Here is a 21,080-nt window from a genome sequence, read left to right on the forward strand (position 1 = left end):
GTGGTTTTCTTGGCAAAGATACTGGAGTGGTTTGCCATTTCCTTCTCCAGCTCATTTTACAGATGAGGAAACTGAGGCAAACAGGATGAAGTGACTTGCCCAGGGTCACACAGCTAGTGAGTATTTGAGGCCAGATTTGCACTCAGGTCTTCCTGACACCAGCCTGGTGCTCTATCCACATGCCATTTAGCTGCCCTAGCACATCATATACACTGAATAAATGCTCATTGATTGATTAATGTATGTTATATATAATATAGTAATGTATATTATATATTTGTGTATATATATGTGTGTGTGTGTGTATGTGTATACATATATATAGTCAGTTATTATTAGTATCCAAAGCATTGGATTCTAATTCATTCTCCTTCTGGTGAGGTTTAGCCAATAGGAATGAGAATGGTCCTTTACCCCATGGAAGGAGCCTAAAGACTGCTGTAATTTTGGCATCCAATCTCCTCTGAGATCAAAATAAGTATCTACCATTACTCTACAATGTGGAACCCAAACTTTGACCCTGGTTCCAGCCCAGGTGTTTCTCAGCAAATAGCTGCTACTCCCTGGCCATCCTACACCATGGAACATCTGATGACTTTCCTATCTGGGAGACTGTTTCCTGAGTCACGTCACCTTCTCGAGTGTGACAACACCCACCCCACCCTTGGAGTCACATAGAGAGCCTGGTCAGGGCACCTTGTTTCAGTCCCCACCCACAGGGGGGCAAGACACACCTCGGTTCAAATATCACTGGGTCCCTCTGTCTTCTCCAAACCAAAGTCTTCCCAGGCTTCAAGAAGGAAGAGCTGGGGCACACACTTCCAGACGCAGCCAGCTGGGCTGAGAGGTGGTCCTCAGCTGTGGGATCGTGAGCCCCAAATGGAAATCAAGGCCCTCGAGAACAGAGGGGTGAAAGTTAAGTACAAAGTGTCCCTGCTGGGGCTGTTGACTTTCAAGGCTTTAGATTAGTTATCGCTGTGTTGCTTCATGTTGCTTTAGGATCAGTTTCTTTTGATACGCTCTATTGTTTATCTATAGCACATCAGAGAATTAAGTGTTATGCTTCACATGTTACCTGTTGTATACAATGTATGTGAATGGACTCTACAGTATCGAATGGTTGATATATGCGTAGACATAACCAGCAATGGTTTATGTCAGAGGCTTATAGGGTCTGTACTTAATATAGATCTCTACTAAATGTCTCAAGAGGTAGTGTGGAATACCCACTGGTAGGGGGCTGGCTTTGGAGCCAGGAAACCTAGGATTAAGTCTCAGCTTTGCTTACTAATTAGGTGACCTTGGACAAGTTACAAAACTTGGTGGGCCTCAGTTTCCTTATCTGTAAAATGGAGAAAATAATAATTGTGTTATATACCTCACAGGGTTGTCATGAAGATCAAACTAGATGTACATGAGGCACTTTTTAATCTTGTATAAATGTAAACAAAGCTATCGGTGTTATTTGTAATCATTATGAGTGTATTAAATATTTCATTTATGTATTATGTGTATACTGCAGTATATATACATACATATGCATGCATATGCATAGGTACGTGCATAATATATGTATACATGGTGTGTTCCTAAGGTTTTAGTGCAGTTTTAAGCCATTAAAATTCTTTGACAGGGGCAGCTAGGTGGTTCACTGGATAGAGCACTGGCCCTGGAGTCAGGACCTGAGTTCAAATTCAGCCTCAGATACTTACTAGCTGTGTGACCCTGGGCAAGTCACTTAATCCCAATTGCCTCCCTCTGGGGGAAAAAAGTTCTTTAATGGTCTTAAATGGCTTTTAAAAGTCATTTATTTGCCTGAAGCTGCATTAGGACTTTGGGGACACCCTGTGTGTATATGCACATACATACATATACATATATTTCTACAAATAGATGTATATATGAGAGCTCATGTGGAATATTTGATAGAAATCTGGTTTCACATCCAGGAAGACTTGTGTTCAGGTCCATCTCTGACCCATGGGCTCTGTGGCCCTGGACAAATTATGTAATTTCTTAGCGTTGCACTTTGCTAAGACTAAGTTGTAAAGTTGTAAGTTGCAAAAAAAAGGCCAACCTGCATTGACAGGGGGAGCTTCACTGTCTGAAAATTCCCTGTTTTCTATTGACAGTTCCCTATCCATATAAAGAGATATATGATAGCTAGCTAGTTAGATAGGTAGGTGGACAGGCAGGCAGATGGACGGACAGATGAATGGATGGACAGAGAGACAGATGGATGGACAATCAGAGAGATAGATAGATAGATAGATGGATGGATGAATAGATAGATAGATAGATAGATAGATAGATAGATAGATAGATAGATAGATAGATAGATGGATGGATGAATGGATAGATAGATAGATAGATAGATAGATAGATAGATAGATAGATAGATAGATAGATAGATGGATGGATGGATGAATAGATAGATAGATAGATAGATAGATAGATAGATGGATAGATAGATAGATGAATGGATGGATAGGTGGATGGATGGGTGGATGGATGGGTGGATGGATGGTAGATGAATAGATAGACAGACAGATAGACAGACACATATATAATCTAAATTTACACACATATATGTAAACTTTCTAACAGTATAAGTTGCAGAACTGGTACCTCTCTGTATTGATACAAGGAGCATCCCTATCACTAGGAGCTATCCCAAGTCACATATTATACAGTTTATATTATGTATTCCATATTAGGTGTGTCACTAATCAAGGACTTTGCACTTTACCTATGTGGCAGCTCGTCAATGATGCATACAGCAAGTGGCCTATGCTGTATTATGCTCGAGAGTTGCCTGGCACTTAGAGAAGCTGGGACATTTGCCCGTGGTCTCACAGTTAGGAGGTGTCGGAGGCGAGATTCAAACGATGCCTTCCTGCCGTGAGCCCAGCATTCTATCCACTACGCCACCATGAGGCTCACAATACGTGTATATGCAAGTATAGAAATGTATACATAGTAGCTTTATATAAGCATATGGGTGTCTATGTGTGTTATATACATATGTACATATAAATTTATATACGTATACATATATACATGTATACATGTATGTGTAAGTATGCTCCCTGCAAAACTTCTTTACACGTATATCTCTATATACATACACACATACAATGTCTATGTGTGTATATATACATTATACATAGCATGTATATAAATACACGTACAGTATCCATGTGTATATACACATATGTAGCATTGTGTGTATACACTTTTGTTGTTGAGTCATTTCACTCATGTCCAACTCTTTGTGACCCCATCTGAGATTTTCTTGGCAGAGATACTGGAGTGATTTGCCATTTCCTTCTCCAGATTATTTTACAGATGAAGAAACTGAGGCAAACAGGGGGAAGTAACTTGCCCGGGGCCACACGGGATCTGAGGACAGACAAACTCATGAAGATGAGTCTTTCTTATTCCAAGCCTAGTGCTCTCTCCCCTGTACCACCTAGATGCCCTCTTGTATACACACACAGATGTTCGTGTGTGTGTGTGTGTGTGTGTGTATCCACTGGGCTATCTAGCTGCCCCTGTCAAAGAATTTTAATGGCTTAAAATTGCACTAAAACTTTGGGGATATCCCATGTATATGTATATTATGTTTGTACATAGGCACACAGATGTATATGTGTATATGTGTGTGCTGTGTATACTCATGCATATATATACATACATATATATTATGTGTGCATATATATGCATATGTGTGTGTGTGTATTATTTTTGTATATATTTTCTAGGGATCTCTAGCAGGTATACCTTTCAACCAACCATCATCTTTGATAATATGATGATGATGAGAATTAATCTATTGATTACTTTTCTAGTCCTAGCTCTGCCACTAACTGTGTCATTTCCTCTCTCTATTCCTCAGTTTCCTTAACTGTGAAATGAGGGGGTGATAGATAGAGTGCTTCCTAAGGTCCCTTCCGTCTCTCACATTCCATGACTTCATTCCTCGTTTTCATCAGATCTTAATATACTATACTACTTTGGCCACCAGTCAAGTGTGTTATTTTTATCTGTGGTGGTGGTTGTCATTGCTGTTATTTTTAATCAGTTTGGAAGATAGCACTGTTGTGTAACTCTGCTCTGACCCTCTGCGTGGGGATGTATGTATTTGGTGTGTCATTATTTTCTTTATGATTGGTGGTTGGCTAACTCTGACCCATGTTTCATTTGCTGTGTCTGTCCCTGTTGCATTATATCCCTATAATCACTCATTTGCACATGTACACACTCAGACACTCACACTCACTCACACACATACAGTTTAGTTATTTTCTATTTGTGGTTTAAGACAAAGAGTAATAGCAGCGGCTGTTCTTGGGATGCTGTCCAAAAGTGGAATGGCCTGCCTTGAGAGATAATGTATTATTTTTCCTCATTGGAGGTCTTTAAATAAAGCCAGAATGATCATTTGTCTGCTATGTTATGTAGGGGATTTTTCACTAAATACGAGTTTGTATTAGATTGTCTCTGATGTACCTTCCAGCTCAGAGATTTGGTGATTCTAAGAAGCTAGGTGGTATAGGGGACGCAGTCCTAGAACTTGAGTCAGAATGCTTCTGAGTTCAAATCCTGCCTCAGACACTTACAATGTGACCTTGGGCAAATCACTTAACTTCACTGGGCCTCTGTTTCCTATGTGTAAGATGATGGAGTTGGACTTGGTGGCCTCTAAGGGCCCTACTAGGTCTAAATATATTATTTGGGTTCATCGTTCTTTTCTTCCCATTCAATTGATAAGCACTTGTTTTCTCTCCTTCGTACCCCAATCTCTAATTTAAAATAAAAAAGAAAGGAAAAAGGAAAGAAAGAGAGGGAGAAAAGAAGGAAGATAGAAAGAAAAAGAAAGGAAGGAAAGAAAGAAGGAAGAAAGAAAGAAAGAAAGAAAGAAAGAAAGAAAGAAAGAAAGAAAGAAAGAAAGAAAGAAAAAGGGAGGAAGGAAGAAAGAAAGAAAAAGGAAGAAAGAAAGAGAAAGGAAGAAAGAAAGAAGGCAAAATCTTTACAACCAATGCACACAGTCAAACCAACAAATTCACATATTGGCCACATATTGGCCATGTCTCACTCTACATAGATAGTCCATTATTACTCACACGGGTTGTTGCTCCCAGTTCTGCTCACAGAGGCCAAGCCAGACAGAATCTATCTCTTCCGCCACGCAGGCTAGAAGTGGAAGCAACTTCAGAGGCTCTTCTGCCCAACTCCTCCATTTTACAAATCAGAGCCCTTCAGATACTTGAAGAGAGCTACCACGTCTTCCCTGACCCTTCTCTTCTCCATGCTAAAGATTCCTGGTTCTTTCAATCAGCCTTCATATAAAGACATTTCACCATCTTGGTGAACACAGTAGCAGAGTTAATCCTAGAAGAACAATTATATTTAGTGAGCCATCATCACATATGCTGGTTGGCTGAAAGGGACCCCCTTTTCCCCTGGAAAAGGTCAGGCCGGGTCCCTATTGGTGTGTGTACCCAATTGCCCTCTGGGATGTCTCTTCCCTCACCCCATGACTTGACCTCTATGTTGGGGAAGGAGGCTAGAGAGAGAGGGGAGGGAGAAGAAGAGGAAGATTTCTTTCCAGTTTCCATTGTCTGTTTTTGATTGTTTGTAATTCTGTCCTGCACAGGCAGGGCTGTCTGAACCTCTTGGAGCATCCCCAACCCCAGGCATCCATCGCCTCGTTAGTGCTTAATAGCCGTTGGTCCAGCCTGACTGACCCAGAGCTGGTACAAAGGAGCAGTGTCCCTGCTTTGACCTCAGCCCTCACGATGACGAAGTGGACTTCCTTCAGGGCCACTGAGCCCTCAAAACCTGCCACCTATTGGTGTTCCTTTAGGCAGAGGCGGCACCTGACACTCCCAGTCAGCAGTTCCCTCGGTGGGGCCCCGGACTTAGGTACAGGCTCTGCTTCCAGTCGACCTGTCAGGAAAACAGACAGGAGATGGTCAGCATCCTGGCCCAGGGCCAGACGTCCTCCAGCATTAAGTGACCATGCCTCTGTCCCTGCCCCTACTGGTACCTGCAGTAAGTAGAGTTTGTATGTAAGGGGTGGGGGGTGCTACCTGACCACAGTGGTTTGTCCTTCCTGCCCAAGGGCTGTGGAGATGGGTCATGAAATCACCTTGGCAGGAAAGCTTCAAGGAAGAGTGAGCCCCATCTGCCTGAGCTCAATGAACCAATTAATCAACAAGCATTTATGAAGTGGCTACTACATGTTAGGCACTGTTCTAGGTAGGCAAAGACAAAAATCAAACAGTCTCTGCCCTCAGGGAGCTTATATTTATCCAGAAGGGAGGACACCCCCCCACCCCACCCCCACCCCCACATCTACACAAAATACTTTTTTTAAAAGGACACAAAGTAATTTGGGAGAGAGGGCAATAGCAGCTGGCAAGGGGTAGGGGAACGGGTGGATCAGAAGAGGCTTCATGTGGAAGGTGGGGTCAGGAATTTCGCAGGGTAGAGGTGAGAAGGGGGAGTAGTCCAGGCATGAGGGACGGCCTCTGCCAAGTTGCTGATATGGGAGATGGAGTGTTATGCACAGGGACCGCCAAGGAGGACACATTGACCAGAGGGTGGGAAGGAGAGAGCTGCATACTAAGTCTGGGAGGGTCAGTGGGGCCAGGCTGGGAAGGACTTTAAACGTCACTCAGATATAATTTCCATTTCCAACATCTAAGATTTTAGCGTTCTTCTAGGTTTTGCTTGAAGATAGAGTATGACCTAAATTACTGTGTCATTTTCTTCCCAGGCTATAATTTGGTGATTAGGTATATGTAAACACATAGAAAGCAGCATGGTCTCCAGGCTGCTGGCCAAATGTTGGGAATGAAATAACTGGTCCTAGGAGATAGTCATCAGAATATTACAGTCAGCTGACCTGGGTTCAAATCCTGGCTCTGGCCCTTCCTGTGTGACCTTGGACAAGTCACTTAACTATGCTGTGTTTCCTCAACTGTCCAACGAGGGACTTGGACTAGATGAACTCAAATGTCCCTTCCAGGCTCAAAATCTACAATCTGTGAATCCCATTGGAGGAAGTGGCCAAACAATACTAATAACTCCCATTTTTCTCAGCCCAGGCCTGGGAAACCTGGAGCTTTTGGGAAACCTGGAACTTCTGTATTTTTGTTAATTCGTTGTTTCAGTCATGGTCCACTCTTCATGACCCCATTTTGTATTTTCTTGGCAAAGATACTGGGGTGGTTTGTGCCATTTCCTTCTCCAGCTCATTTTACAGATGAGGAAACTGCGGCAAACAGGGTTAAATGCCATGCCCTGGCTCAAACAACTAGTAAGGGTCTGAGGCCAGACTTGAATTCAGGACTATGAATCTACCTGACTTCAGGCCTGGTGCTCCATCCACTGCACCACCTAGCTGCCCATCTTCTCTGTAGAGGACTCCTGATGCAGATCAGTGACTTTCCTGTAGCTTACAGTCTGAGAAAGTTGTCAGGGAGCACCGAGTGCCGTGGGTCAGACAGTCAGCGTGTGTCACAAGCAGGATTTGAACCCAAGTTCAGGTCTTCCTTGACTCCAAAGCCAGTGCTCTAACAATACGTTGTCTCTCAGTTCCCATTCAGACAGAGCTTTAAGGTTTACAAAGTGTTTTCCTTACAAGAACCCTGTCAGGCAGGTGGGAAAATAACATGATTGCCATGTTACAGATGAAGAAGGTGAGGTTTAGACACAAAGCTCATAGAATCATAGCCTTAAGACACTCTGTTGTACAGGCCAACTAGCCCACCTACATCATTTTACAGATAATGAAGGAAGGAAACAAGCATTTATTAAGCACTTGCTGTATACTAGTCACTATACGAAGTGCTTTGATTCACACAATCCCCATTTTACAAATGAGCAAACTGAGGCAGATGGTGGCTAAATGACTTGCCTAGGGTCACACAGCTAGTAAGTATCTGAGATCAAATTTGAACTCAGATCTTCTTGACTCCAGGCCCGGTGCTCTATGTATTGTGCCACCTAGATGTCCCAGATAAGGAGAACTGAGTCCCAGAACATTTAAGCACTTAGCCCCAGGGTGTCATAGCTACTAAGTGTTCAAGCTGGTATTGGAACCCAGGTCTTCCTACTCCAAATCCAATGCACTTTTTATAACCCTGTAATTAATCTACGATTCAGGGAGCATCTTTTGTGTGCAACTCTGTGCTAAGAAATTTAGGAGACAGAAGAGGTATATCCTAGTTCCTCTAGAAGCGACAGCAGCTAGATCATTTCTTGGCCCTTTCAAGGGTCATTTTCCATCCTATTCCATTCCTTCAAATGTAGCCAGAAGAATCTTCCTAAAGGCCAGCTCTGATTATCGCTTCCCTTCTCAAAAACCTCCAGTGGTTCCTAGTTGTTGACTCAATTAAACCCAAACTTCTCTGCCTGGCTCAATGACTTATATCCTATGATAGATTTTGAGTTGGAAAGGACTTTCACGGTCATTTAGTCCAACCCTCTCATTTTACAGATGAAGAAACTGAGGCAGAGATGAAATGACTTGCTCAAAGTCATATAGGAACTAAGTGACAGATCAGAGATTTGAACCCGGGTCCCCTAGTCCCCAAATGCAGGTCACTTTCCATTGTACTATGCTGCCTCCTTCTGCTCTCTGGCCCCCAGCCTACCTTTCTAGCCTTATCTCTCACAGTTCCCTGACACCTACCCTGCAATGTAACCAAACTGGACAATTTGCAGTTACCCAAATATGCCTGGAGCTTTCCTGCCTCCTGCCCTTTGACCATATTTGTCCTTCCACCCGGCATGCACTCCTCTGCCACCTTTCGCCTACTCAAATCCTCCCCAGTCTTTAAGGCCCAACTCAGATGCTGCCTCCTCCGTGAAGCCTGATACAATCCTTCCAGCCTGTCGTAACCTCTCCCTCCTCCAGGTCTGTTTGCACAGCGTTTGTGTTTCTCTGATAGCCCTCATCAGTTTCTGCATTATATTACACATATGTGTCTGCATCTTATCTGCCCTCCTTGGGCGAGGCGGCCATAACGAGGAGGCAGTCTGGTATGTGTTCAGTCCTTTTTATCAGTTGTATCTGACTCTTGGTGACCTCATTTGGGGTTTTCTTGCCAAAGATGCTTGAGTGGTTTGCCATTTCCTTCTCCAGCTCATTTTACAGATAAGGAAACTGAGGCAAACAGGGTTAAGTGACTTGCCTAGGGTCACATAGCTAGAAAGTATCTGAGGCCAGATTTGAGCTAGAGAAGATGAGTCTTCCTGACTTCAGCCCCAGCACTCTATCCACCATACCACCTAGCTGCTCTACAGTCTGGAAGCATTTGGAATTAATGGGCTCATGTTCCAATCCTTCCTCTAACATTTACCACCTGTGTGACCTTGGGCAACTCCCTTGATTTCTCTGGGCCTCGGGATCCTCACCTGTAAAAATGAGGAAGCTGGGCTGGATAGACTGTAAGATTCCTTCTGGCCCTGCAAGGGCTGGACTATGCATTCCCTGCCCCGCCCCCCACCTCCAGCACTCATGTTATAGCCCCCACAGCCCTCCAGAAAGCAAGGGCTTGGTGGATTATAACTGAATGAACTGAGGTGAGTTTAATATGCTACCTGCAAACATAGTGGCAAGGAGCAAAATCCTTTTGGGCCCCAAGGTGACATGGAAAGGGTATTTCACTAGAATTCAAAAGACCTGGGTTCTAGACCAGCCAAAACCCGGAACCCTAACCCCCATCACCATTGGCTTGCTTATTACTTCTTATTTATTACTCAGTAACTGTCTGGGCCCCATCTACAAAATAGGGATAATAATAGTTTATCCATGCGAAAGCAGAAGGCTGGACAAGATGACAGGGATAAGGACAACAGGAGGTGGCAGCTTGTGAGCCAGTGGATGGGGAAAGAATCAGGTGATCAGTGGCCTGGGATGACCGAGCATAGTAGGGAAATGTGAGCTCAGCTTCCAGACCGTCACTGAAAACCCCAAGGAATGAGGGGAAAGACGTGGCAAAGAATCGGGGGCAGGTGCCTGCCTGGGTCAGTAAATATTGTTGATTGAGGCCCACATGCAGCCCACTGGGGGCCGGGGAAGCCCAGTTGGATTCATGCTCAGTACTAGTGGTTTGGCCTCATTCAGTGACGCTGGGGAAGGTGATGAGGGACAGCCTGCACATGGAAACCCAGGCCCTCTGGTAACTTTGGTACTATTATACTCAGGGTTGTGGGGGATTTTATACAAGGAAAAGATTACTGGATTTGACGTGAGAAGACCTAGGCTTATCACTGTTTTTCTATGACCTTGGGCAAGTGGCCCAACCTCTCTGGTGCTCAGTTTCAAGGGTTGTATTAGACATCTTCTAAGGTCCCTTCCATCTGTGACCCCATCAGGTCCAGCCATAGGTCCTATGGTTCTATACTGCTCCAAAGACTGGAACATGGTTGTGTGCTTGAGTCTACAGGGTGTTCCTAAAGTCTGGACACACAGGCAAAAATGCATATTTTCAAGAAATGAATGGAATTTTCAACAACATTTTATTTAATTGGAATATTGACAAATAACATCTTCAATATGATTTCCATCATTTGTGATGCAAAGGTTGATGCACTTTGTAAGATTCACGTGAACTCAATGCAGTAACTCCACATTGCCGTCAATTTTAGCACATTCAGTCTTTATGCGGTCAACCAAGTGTGTTGTATCTTCGATTTTAATTGAGTACACCCTCTCCTTTAGCATACCCCAGAAAAAGAAGTCAAGGGGGCTAAGGTCTGTTAATATTCCAAATACTTCAAAATGTGCATTTTTTCCTATGTGTCCAGACTTGAGGGACACCCTATATGCATGCTCCAACCTGGATGCACATAACAGTGATTGGGACTTCTACTGGACCACCTTCCAAGAGGAAGTCCCCAGATGCTGCATCCGACTGGTTAGATGGGGACCCAACAGATTAGACAAGCTGATAAAAACCCCTCCCTCATCTTCTGGTACCAACAACTTCTCCACTTCAGCCTAGTGGAGATCAAGTTTCCCCTCATTGGTCCTCAGGCTCCTGGGCAAAGAACAGGAGTGAAATATCTGGTACCAGGAGGTAGCCATCCTAATATCAAACATAAGGAACCATAGGATTGTGGAATGTCAACTCTGGTAGAGACCTTAGTACACAGAATGTCAGAACGAGAAAGAAACTTACAACATAGAATGTTAGTGTTGGGAAGGATTTTAAGGGCTATCTGGAACAGGGATTCCTTTATGTTATAGACCCCCTTTAGCAGGCTGGTGAGGCCTATGGCCCCCTTCTCAGAATAATGTTTTTAAATGCATAAAGTAAAAGATACAGGATTGAAAAAGAAACAAATTATATATAGATATATAATATATATACACATATATGTATAGACATATATTCTATGAATTTGTATATATATACAAGTACATGTGTGTGTATATATATGCATATGTAAGTGTATATGTGTGTATGTGTATATATGTGTGTGTGTAACTCACAGACTTTGATTTAAGAACACTTGATTTAGTCAAACCCTGTCATTTTATGGACAGAAAACAGAAGCCCAGAGAAAGGATGTAATTTGCCTTCATTATTAAAAAAAAATACTAAAGGTTATATCTTGACCCCAGAAAAGAGATAAAGGAGTGCTTTGGTCCTTTCAGCAGAGAGGAGGGGGACTATGGGTACATAATGCTGCATGCACTGTCACATGTGGTCACCAAGTCAATTGATTTCGTTGAAATGTTATAAAGGCGAGCTAGGGGGGATGTAAATCTAGAAAGACTATGAAGTCAAAACAATAAACATCAATAAACTAATTAAAAATAATAATAATAAGGGTTAAATAAGATTATGTGTTGAGCTGAGAAGCAACTGAAAAGGGTGGGTTCTGATTCTTGGTCCTCAGATGTGAGCCCCATTTAGGTCTCCATCTGCAAACAGCTCCATAGATTTAGCTAGTTACCCAGTGCAGAGGGGCAGGGGGTGAAAGACAGCTTCTGCCCTTTGCTTGGGTGACTGCCTAGGGCAGAGAGCTGAGCCCATGGGATCAATAGCTCTGCTCCAGCCCAGACAACCTAGTTAAACAGCCTTGGGGCCTGGGGGTGGAAGTGGGAGAAAGCAATGGCTGGGATGGAATCTGTAATTAAAGGTGTCATAGCCACTTACCCTGCTAGGGGCGTAGCTGTCACCTACTCTAAGGAGTGGAGTCCATGAGCTATTCCCAGGTTTCCCCACCCTAGCCTGCCCTTGTTGCTGCCCTTTGTCCCTCTTTGGCTCACTGGGCAGCAGCAGGTGGCCAGTAGTTTCGGAGCTGCAAAGCTGTTCCCCGTCCTCGCCCTTGACCTTGGGGCCCCAGGGCCCAGTGATGTCAATGGGCACGTGGCTGGGAAGGGGCCTAGCAGAGCTTGATGAGGCCCATGTGATGGAGACTTATCAATTGGTGCCAGGCCATGTAGCTGGGGAAGGACACACTTAGCTCACCCTTATGCTCAGACAGCCCCAGCCAAGCCCTGATGAGCACGTTTGATGTGTCCCAGCAACAAGAGGGGAACACCAGAGTCAAGGGAGCAGCAAAGAAACCTGGGTGGCAGAGTGTGCCTTCCCTAAAGTAATAACCGTGCTTGTCGGATATGGCACAGAAGAAAGGGCAGGCGATAGGGAGTTGGGAGACCTGGTTTCTGACCTCACCTCTGCTGCTTAACCTGCTTTGTGACTTTGGGTGAGCCACATCCCGTCTCTAGGCCTAAGTTTCCTCCTCCACTAAACCAGGAAGTTGGACTCAAGAGTTCTTAACCTGGGACCAACCGACAAGGAGTGTGCATCAATAGACTTCAAGGAATCCATGAACACGGATGGGATAAAAATAATACATCTTTATTTTTACTAATGTCTAACTGAAAGTTAGCATTTCCTCCAATTATTTATTTCCTTCAGTTATTTTAAAGCATTATTCTGAGAAGGAATCCATCTACAAGCTTCACCAGACTGCCAAAGGGGCCCATGATACAAAACAGGTGAAGCGCCCCGGCTGGATGATTGCTAAGGTTAACTTCCACATCTGACCTACAACACTCTATATCCTAAAGGCCCTACAACGTTCTGTATCCCAAAGGCCCTACAACGTTCTGTATCCCAAAGGCCCTACAACGTTCTGTATCCCAAAGGCCCTACAACGTTCTATGTCCCAAAGGCCCTACAACGTTCTGTCCCAAAGGCCCTACAACGTTCTATATCCAAATGCCCTACAATGTTCTATATCCTAAAGGCCCTTCAACCTTTTTTGTGTCCCTTCTTAAGGACAGAATAGTATATAGTAACTAGAGAGAGCTGGTCTCTGTCACAATTTGCCTGTGTGACTCTGGGTAGGTCACTTCACTTCTCAGGACACCAGGCAACCGCACAAGTACCAATCTGTATTGATAGAAGGAATTTTCTCTCTGGAAATTGCCAATACTAATGAAATCACATCTGTCTAAAGAAAAAGGCCCTCTCTGACTGTAAAATTCTGTATCCTATGTTCTTAGAGCCCTACCAACTCACGCACTATGCCTCAAATTCACTCCAGCTCTGACATTCAAGGATTCCATAACCATATCTGGTGTCGGTCTCTTGCAAAAAGAATTTACCGTTCACTCTCCATCAAGTTCTGTATGTATATGTATACATGTGCAAAGAGCATGTAATGTGTGCTGCCTCTGAGGGCAGGATCTGTAGGATTTTTAGCACATGTAAAAGTACAAAATGCATGAGTGTGTATAGTGGTAGAGAGAGATGTGGTTGGGGTGATGGCAGCCTCGGGGAGAGGAGGGTCTATAGTCCTGGCTTTGCCTCTGGTTAGTCAGTCATAGAGTGGTTTAGTGGGGAAAGCATTGAATGTGGCATTAGAAGAGCAGAAGTGTAGTCCTGGCCCCAATAATTTGCTTTTTAACCTGGGGGACATCATTCCACCACTACACCTCAGTTCCTTCAACTGTAAAATGGGGATAATAATTCATGCCCTTTTCCTGCCTTAAGGTTGTTGTGAATAAAATACTTTATAATATTTAGAACATATGGATTGTTATTCTCTTCAGTATTTCCTGAGTAAAGTCTGGCCAAATGAGTGGGCACTGGTTCCCAGATGGGCTGGCAACATTTGCCTCTTCTCTGGGATTAAAGGAGATAATATCCATCAGACACATGGAGCATCTCCTCCAGGCTGGAAGACATGGGCATGTGGTGTATCAAAGTTATCTGGTCCAGAAACAGTCTGATCTAACATTCAGAGACTGACAGGGTCTTAGTCCTTGAACTGCTAGCTACTGCCTTTCTAGATGATGGTGGGCAAGTTTCTTGACCTCTCTGGGTCTCAGTTTTTCCATTTGCCAAATAAAGAGGTCCCTAAGGTCTTTTTCTAGCTCAGATGTTACAAGAAATATCTATTAAGTATCTATCTATTAAGAGGCTGGGGAGTCAAAGACAAAATGAAATACATACATACATATATATATCTATATATCTATATCTATATATATATATATCTATATATCTATATATCTATATCTATATATATATTATATCCCTTGTCCTCAAGGAGCTTACATTCTATAGGGGGGAATGTTCTAAGTCTGTGAGTGTATGAACATTAGCTTCATGAAAAGTTGACACCGGCCCCTCACCCTGCCCACCTCCACCACTACATCCCCACAAGCTGATTCAGTCTCTCCTATACTCTGGCTTATATTCTATGATGCTTAACTGCAGTCTTTCTCTCTTTGTTGTAGGTACTCTCCCCAACTCATTGGACCTGAGCGCTGGCCACATCTGTAAAACTTTGGACTTCTCCCAGAGTGGAGCAGGCCCCAGCGGGTCATCAGGGACAGGGGGGAGTCCAAAGATCCAGGGGACCCCCCCGGCCCACAACACCAGTTCCTCAGGGATGACTGCAGGGAGGGTCAACCCTTATAGTATAGTGTCCTCGGAAGAAGACGGCTTGCATCTAGCCACGATGCCAGGAGCCAATGGCTTTGGCAATGGTAAAATCCACACACGCAGGAAGTGTCGCAACCGCTTTGTCAAAAAGAATGGTCAGTGCAATATTGAGTTTGCCAACATGGATGACAAGTCTCAAAGGTACCTGGCTGACATGTTCACGACCTGTGTTGATATCCGGTGGAGATATATGCTGTTGATTTTCTCTCTTGCCTTTCTGGTTTCCTGGTTGCTCTTTGGAGTGATTTTCTGGGTCATCGCCATTGTGCATGGGGACCTGGATAGATCCTCAGATGAGAGAAACTACAAGCCGTGCATTCTTCAGGTGCACGGCTTCATGGCCGCATTCTTGTTCTCCATTGAGACACAGACAACCATTGGCTATGGCCTCCGTTGTGTGACTGAGGAGTGCCCCATCGCTGTGTTCATGGTGGTGGTACAGTCCATCGTTGGCTGTATCATAGACTCCTTCATGATTGGGGCCATCATGGCCAAGATGGCCAGGCCCAAGAAACGGGCCCAGACCTTGCTCTTCAGCCATAATGCAGTGGTGGCCATGAGAGACGGGAAGCTTTGCCTTATGTGGCGGGTGGGGAACCTGAGAAAGAGTCACATCGTGGAGGCTCACGTCAGAGCTCAGCTGATCAAGCCAAGGGTCACCGAGGAAGGGGAGTATATCCCCCTTGACCAGATTGACATTGACGTAGGTTTCGACAAAGGCCTAGACCGCATCTTTTTGGTGTCTCCCATTACCATCCTCCATGAGATCGATGAGGAGAGCCCACTGTTTGGCATCAGCCGACAAGACTTGGAAACTGATGACTTTGAGATCGTGGTGATCTTGGAAGGGATGGTAGAGGCCACAGCCATGACCACACAGGCCAGGAGTTCCTACCTGGCTAACGAGATCCTATGGGGTCACCGCTTCGAGCCTGTCCTGTTTGAGGAGAAAAACCAATATAAGATCGACTATTCTCACTTTCACAAAACCTACGAGGTCCCATCCACTCCCCGTTGCAGTGCCAAGGACTTGGTAGAAAATAAATTTTTGCTCCCAAGCACCAACTCCTTTTGCTATGAGAACGAACTGGCTTTTATGAGTCGGGATGAAGACGATGAGGAGGAGGATGATAGTCGAGGTCTGGATGACCTGAGCCCTGAAAACAGACATGAGTTTGATAGACTTCAGGCCACAATAGCCCTCGATCAGAGATCTTACAGAAGGGAGTCAGAAATCTGACCCCTGTGGTCCAGTCTCTTCGTCTTCTCTTTTCTCCTACAGTCCACCCAGGTTTATGCAGAACATTGTTAAGTGCCATAGGGATGGTTGAAGATTTTAGTAGTGTCTTAGTAGTTTCACATGTTACATCGCAATAACCTTGAAAGGGTTGGCAGGGAGAAGGATAGGAAGTCACAAGCCGACCCCTGAGGGTTTAGACTTCCAGCCCTAGCTGGCTGGAGGGTCTTTCCCCAAGATTCAGTTAGTGGGCTCAGAAGGGGAAAGGTAACGCCGCCCCCAGGGGCTGGACAGGGGCCTCATTCAGCAACCAGGGCTTTTCCCTTGGATGCCTGGTAAGACAGCAAATAGCTCCTTGAAGTCAAAGGTCACAAAGAATCTCAGTTTTGTGTAGCCTGGAACCTAATCAGGTTAGAACAGACTGAGAATTAACCTTATGCCTGGCCAGGAGACACAGTTGAGCTTGCCTGGGGATGGCAGCTGGGTAGGTGCGATGCTGCACACTGGTTTTTAACTTAGGGGGGAGACATCAGGTTTTTAATTTTTCGACTTAGCGCTGGTGAGACTGTTTACAACAAAAAAAACATATATATATATTAAATTAAAATATAATTCCAAAAAAGAACATTTTTTAATCAACAAAAAAATAAAACACAACAGAGCAGAACAATAGAACAGAACTTCCCTCCCCCCCCCATGGAATGGAACAGCCCAAAGGAGGCCCCGGCATCTGGCCAAAGGGGGTCAGGGATACACTGGAACTGTCTCTTTTTCCTTGAGAAGGCTCCATCCATCCCAGGGAGGTGGACGCCAGTGTCCGCCCGTGGTGTTAGCAACAGCAAGCACAATTATTTACACCATAGATCATGTTGCTCATAAGGAAATTTAGATTCCATTTGTAATAGAAAAGCAAAACCATATTAATAACAATAATAAAAACTAAAAAGTATGGTTTCGGGGGGAGGGTTGGGTCAAGGGAAGGGACTGGTTTAAGATCTCTTTGCACCTTAAGATACATTTCAGTATGAATCATCCCCGAGTTGAACCCATCCCCTTTCGTGTGGCTTGAAGGCCACTGCTCATTGGAAATGGTAGGAATTGGCAATGTTGGGTTTTATTTTTATATTTGTTTTCATTTTTTCTTAACCACCCAACTGTCTGAAGCCCGAGAAATCACGTTATATTTTGAGTTGAGCAAAAAGTAGGTTATTGCTTACTCTGTCTTGGTCTCCTCAGGCAATGTGATATAATGGGAGGAATCCTGCATAAGGAGTCTCTAGACCTCTGACACTTATCAGGTAAATCACTTAATCTCTTGAGCCACAGTTTCCTCAGAGTCAGTAGAAGAAGGAGGCTAGTTTGGATGATCTTCCCTGGTCTCATCTAACTCTAAAATCCTATGATCTTTCTTCAACAATTGGCAGTTTGGGGACTCACGAATTGCCACCTTGGATAGTCATGCCATGTGTGGAGATCTGTCTGTCAAGTTTCCCAAATAGCAGAAGGAAAACCAGGAAGGAAACTGACAAAATGAAAAAACCCCACTCTGACTCAAACCGTCTTCACCCTCCAGGCACTTCGAAGTGGGTTGTGCGCACAAAGAGATGAAAAATTGTCCGGCTGAAGTTTCTTTTTACCTTAACCATGATTCACCCTTTTAAAATCTTCCGTGATGTACCTCCTAAAAAAAAAAATCTCATTCTGTCTCCTCTGCCACTCTATGTATCCCACCTTCTTAGCTGACTGTAGCACTGAGAAATCAGCAACCCAGCCACACACACACACACACACATAGAGAGTAACTGCCTACCCTGTGCTTTGGGGGAGGCTTGTGGAAAGGGCCAGTCCAGGTGTCCACTGTGATATTGGAGACCTGCCATCCCATCCTCTCTCCACCCCAGAATGCTGGCTATTTTAGAAAAAATTAAAAAAAAGAAGAGAGCATGCTGTTATTCTCTGCCCTTCCCCTGGATGTCCTGGCAGAGGCATTCCCAATCATCCATTACTAAGTGGAAAGGCAAAGAATTTAGGAAGGGAGAGGTTGGACATCCTGGTTATCGCTAACTGACTTAGGTCAGGTGGTATCGTCTAGGGCTGGCCAGGAAGAGCAAGTAACCCAGCTCAATAGAAAGAGAGATGGGTTTGGAGTCAGAGCACCTGAATTCGAATTCTGATTCTGCCGCTTATTGTCTGTGTGACCTTGGGTGAGCCATTTCACCTCTGAATCTCAGTTTACTCATTTGTAAAATGAAGAAGTTGGACTAGCTGGCCTCTGAGTTCCCATCTTGCTCTCAAACTGATTCCCCTAAAATGTTCCACGTTTATCCTTAAAGCCTCCTGCTACTTCTCTCTGTTCCCTGCCCCGTAGCAGCCACCCTTCTGGTGCCTACTAACATCTGAGTCTCATCACTTCGTTCAGTCTTAATATGGAACCCCCCTGAGAATGTACGTATGTAATTTAAAAGAGGCACACAAGAAGAGGGCAGTTCTTGGCCCAAAGGAATGTATGTCTAGTAGAATTTGAGGCACTGAGGCCAGAGATAATTTGGGCAGGGGGTTATTCCCATCATCTATGTCAGTAGCCTATATATGAAGCCATTTATTATTCTCTGACTGACTCCCAGAATGAGCCAGCTGGTTGGCCACGGGAACCCTGAGATAGAGTTACAATGTTTCAGGGATGGTGACCAAGTGCCATCTGTCCCAACTCTGGCCCAGAAGGCTTCAGAATCCAGACCCAGCAGAGCTTGGCCTCACCATCCAGATTTCGGGAGTGGGAAAGGGTTTTCTTAGGTGACTGGGAGTCAGTGAGTAGACATTCCAAACCTGCCACCTCGGAATGTTTGTTCTGGAGTTTGGCTTCATTTTCAACTTTTTCTTTCCCCCTGACTTGGGAGAAAAAGCACCTGGAGTGTCAGATCTTGAAGGAGTCTGAGAGGTTATATGGTCCATTCAACAGAAGAGGCTAATCAAAACCAGAGAGGTCAAGAGGCTTGCAAATGGTCACATAGCACGTTAGGGTCAGGACCAGGACTAGAACCTGGGATTTCTGACTCCCAATCCACAATTAATTCAGTACGGCTGGCTTTTTTCCCCCTTTTCTTTTTTTGAAACAGAAGGTGAGGAAACAAAGGATCTGGGGGAAGGGGGAGGGGGAGGGTAGCCTTTGCCTTCCCTTGCCAATCATGTGGGGACAATCCATGCCCTTTCTCCATATCCTTTCTCTCCAAGGCTCAGCCCTTCTCTCTGCCTCCACCTGTTTCTTTGCAGCCGATCTCAACCTCTTCTCCCCCTTAAGTGGAATTTCCCATGACTGATAACCATATGACACTGGACCCATCTTTGGTATTTCCAAGGCAGGAAATAGATGCCTGCCGGGTCTCACCCACTCCAGCTGTCTCAAGACCCAGCCACAAAGGCTGGAGATGACCTCCCACATCCTTCCTACAGTCTGGGATAGCTTAAGCAATAGTAAGGGGTGGGAGGGGGGAAGGGGGGGTGTAGAGGGACAGGATTCTCTTATTTATTTTTTAACTGCTTTTAGGTTCTTTCCAAGGTGCAAAAATGCTGCTGTAAGTGTTCTTAGAGGCTTGATGATTTCTTAATCTACAAGACATGACTAAAGACTGATTTTTTTGTTAAAGTAATAAATACACCAGAACTTATCCATCCAAATTTGATTCAATCCAACTGAATAGATATTTATTAAAGCCTTCTTGGTGTTGGGGCAGCTAGGTGGAGCAGTGGTTAGAGTTCCAGGCCTGGAGTCAGGAAGACTCATCTTCCTGAGTTCAAATTTGGCCTCAGACACTCACTAGCTGTGTGACCCTGGGCAAGTCACTTCACCCTGTTTGCCTCAGTTTCCTCATCTGTAAAATGAGCTGGAGAAGGAAATAACAAACCACTCCAGTATCTTTGCCAAGAAAACCCCAAGTGGGGTCACAAAGAGTCAGACACGACTAAACAACAAACTTAGTGTTGAGCACTGTGCTAGGCACTTATGGGGGGAGACTAAGCCTGACTAAGTCCTTTGGTTATCCCCTTCAAAGCAGTCAGTCCCCTGGGAGTCCACCCACTGCCATTTCTCCAGCCATTGTTGGTGCTTCTCTTTGGGACTTGCCATCAGAGCCAACTTATAAGCCAAGAAGAACCTGGTCATAGAGTCATACATTTAGATCTGGAAGGGATCTTTGAGCTCACCTAGGCCAACCTTCTCATTTAACAGTTGAGGAAACTGAGGCCCAAAGAGTTGAAGTGACTTGCCCAAGGTCACACGAGTAGTGTGCCAGAGCCAGGATTTGAACCCAGGTCCTCTGAATCCAAATCCTGTGCTCTTCCCACTGTACCACAGTGCCTCTCATGACTTCATAGTCATCATGTATGGTGCGATTGGGGTGGTATGTATGTGAGTGTTTTTAATCCCAAATAAGATGTCCCAGCCTGATCCCCAACCTTAATCACAAGTCCTGGTACAGGGGTGGGCGGAATTAGTTCCACAAAAAAAAGAGGGGAAGGAAAGGGAGGAGGATAGAGGAAAATTTGCCTCCCGTGAGGATATGCCAAAGACTATGGAGCAAACTATTAAAGTAGTTTCCAAAGTGGGGCACCCTCTGATAGCTCTCCTTGGATTAAGGATCACTCAATTCAATTCAGTTCAACGGCTTTGAAGAAGAAGATTCACTCGGATGGATCGATTCTGGTCTGTTTCTTCAGCCATCAGCCTCCTTACCTCATCATTACCAATCCTATCTCATGGTGAATATTTGTTTAAAGAGATAAAAAAGAGAGATACCTTTAAGTAAATTATTGCTTTTTAAAGTTTTGATTGTATAGTCTGAAATGAAAGAAATAGAATT

At 44.5% G+C, this 21,080-nt stretch overlaps 1 protein-coding gene across 1 annotated transcript; it reads left to right on the plus strand.

The window, feature by feature from the left end:
* The first annotated feature begins 5,801 nt into the window (after window positions 1-5,801).
* LOC118842378 (ATP-sensitive inward rectifier potassium channel 12) lies at window positions 5,802-19,889 on the plus strand. Its single transcript, XM_036749919.1, has 2 exons — window positions 5,802-6,048; window positions 14,780-19,889. Exons 1-2 carry the CDS (start codon window positions 5,802-5,804, stop codon window positions 16,225-16,227), a joined length of 1,695 nt encoding a protein of 564 aa, XP_036605814.1. The 3' UTR covers window positions 16,228-19,889.
* The last annotated feature ends 1,191 nt before the right edge of the window (window positions 19,890-21,080 follow it).

The sequence above is a fragment of the Trichosurus vulpecula genome, chromosome 1, assembly GCF_011100635.1.
Source record: "Trichosurus vulpecula isolate mTriVul1 chromosome 1, mTriVul1.pri, whole genome shotgun sequence".
Classification (NCBI taxonomy): domain Eukaryota; kingdom Metazoa; phylum Chordata; class Mammalia; order Diprotodontia; family Phalangeridae; genus Trichosurus; species Trichosurus vulpecula.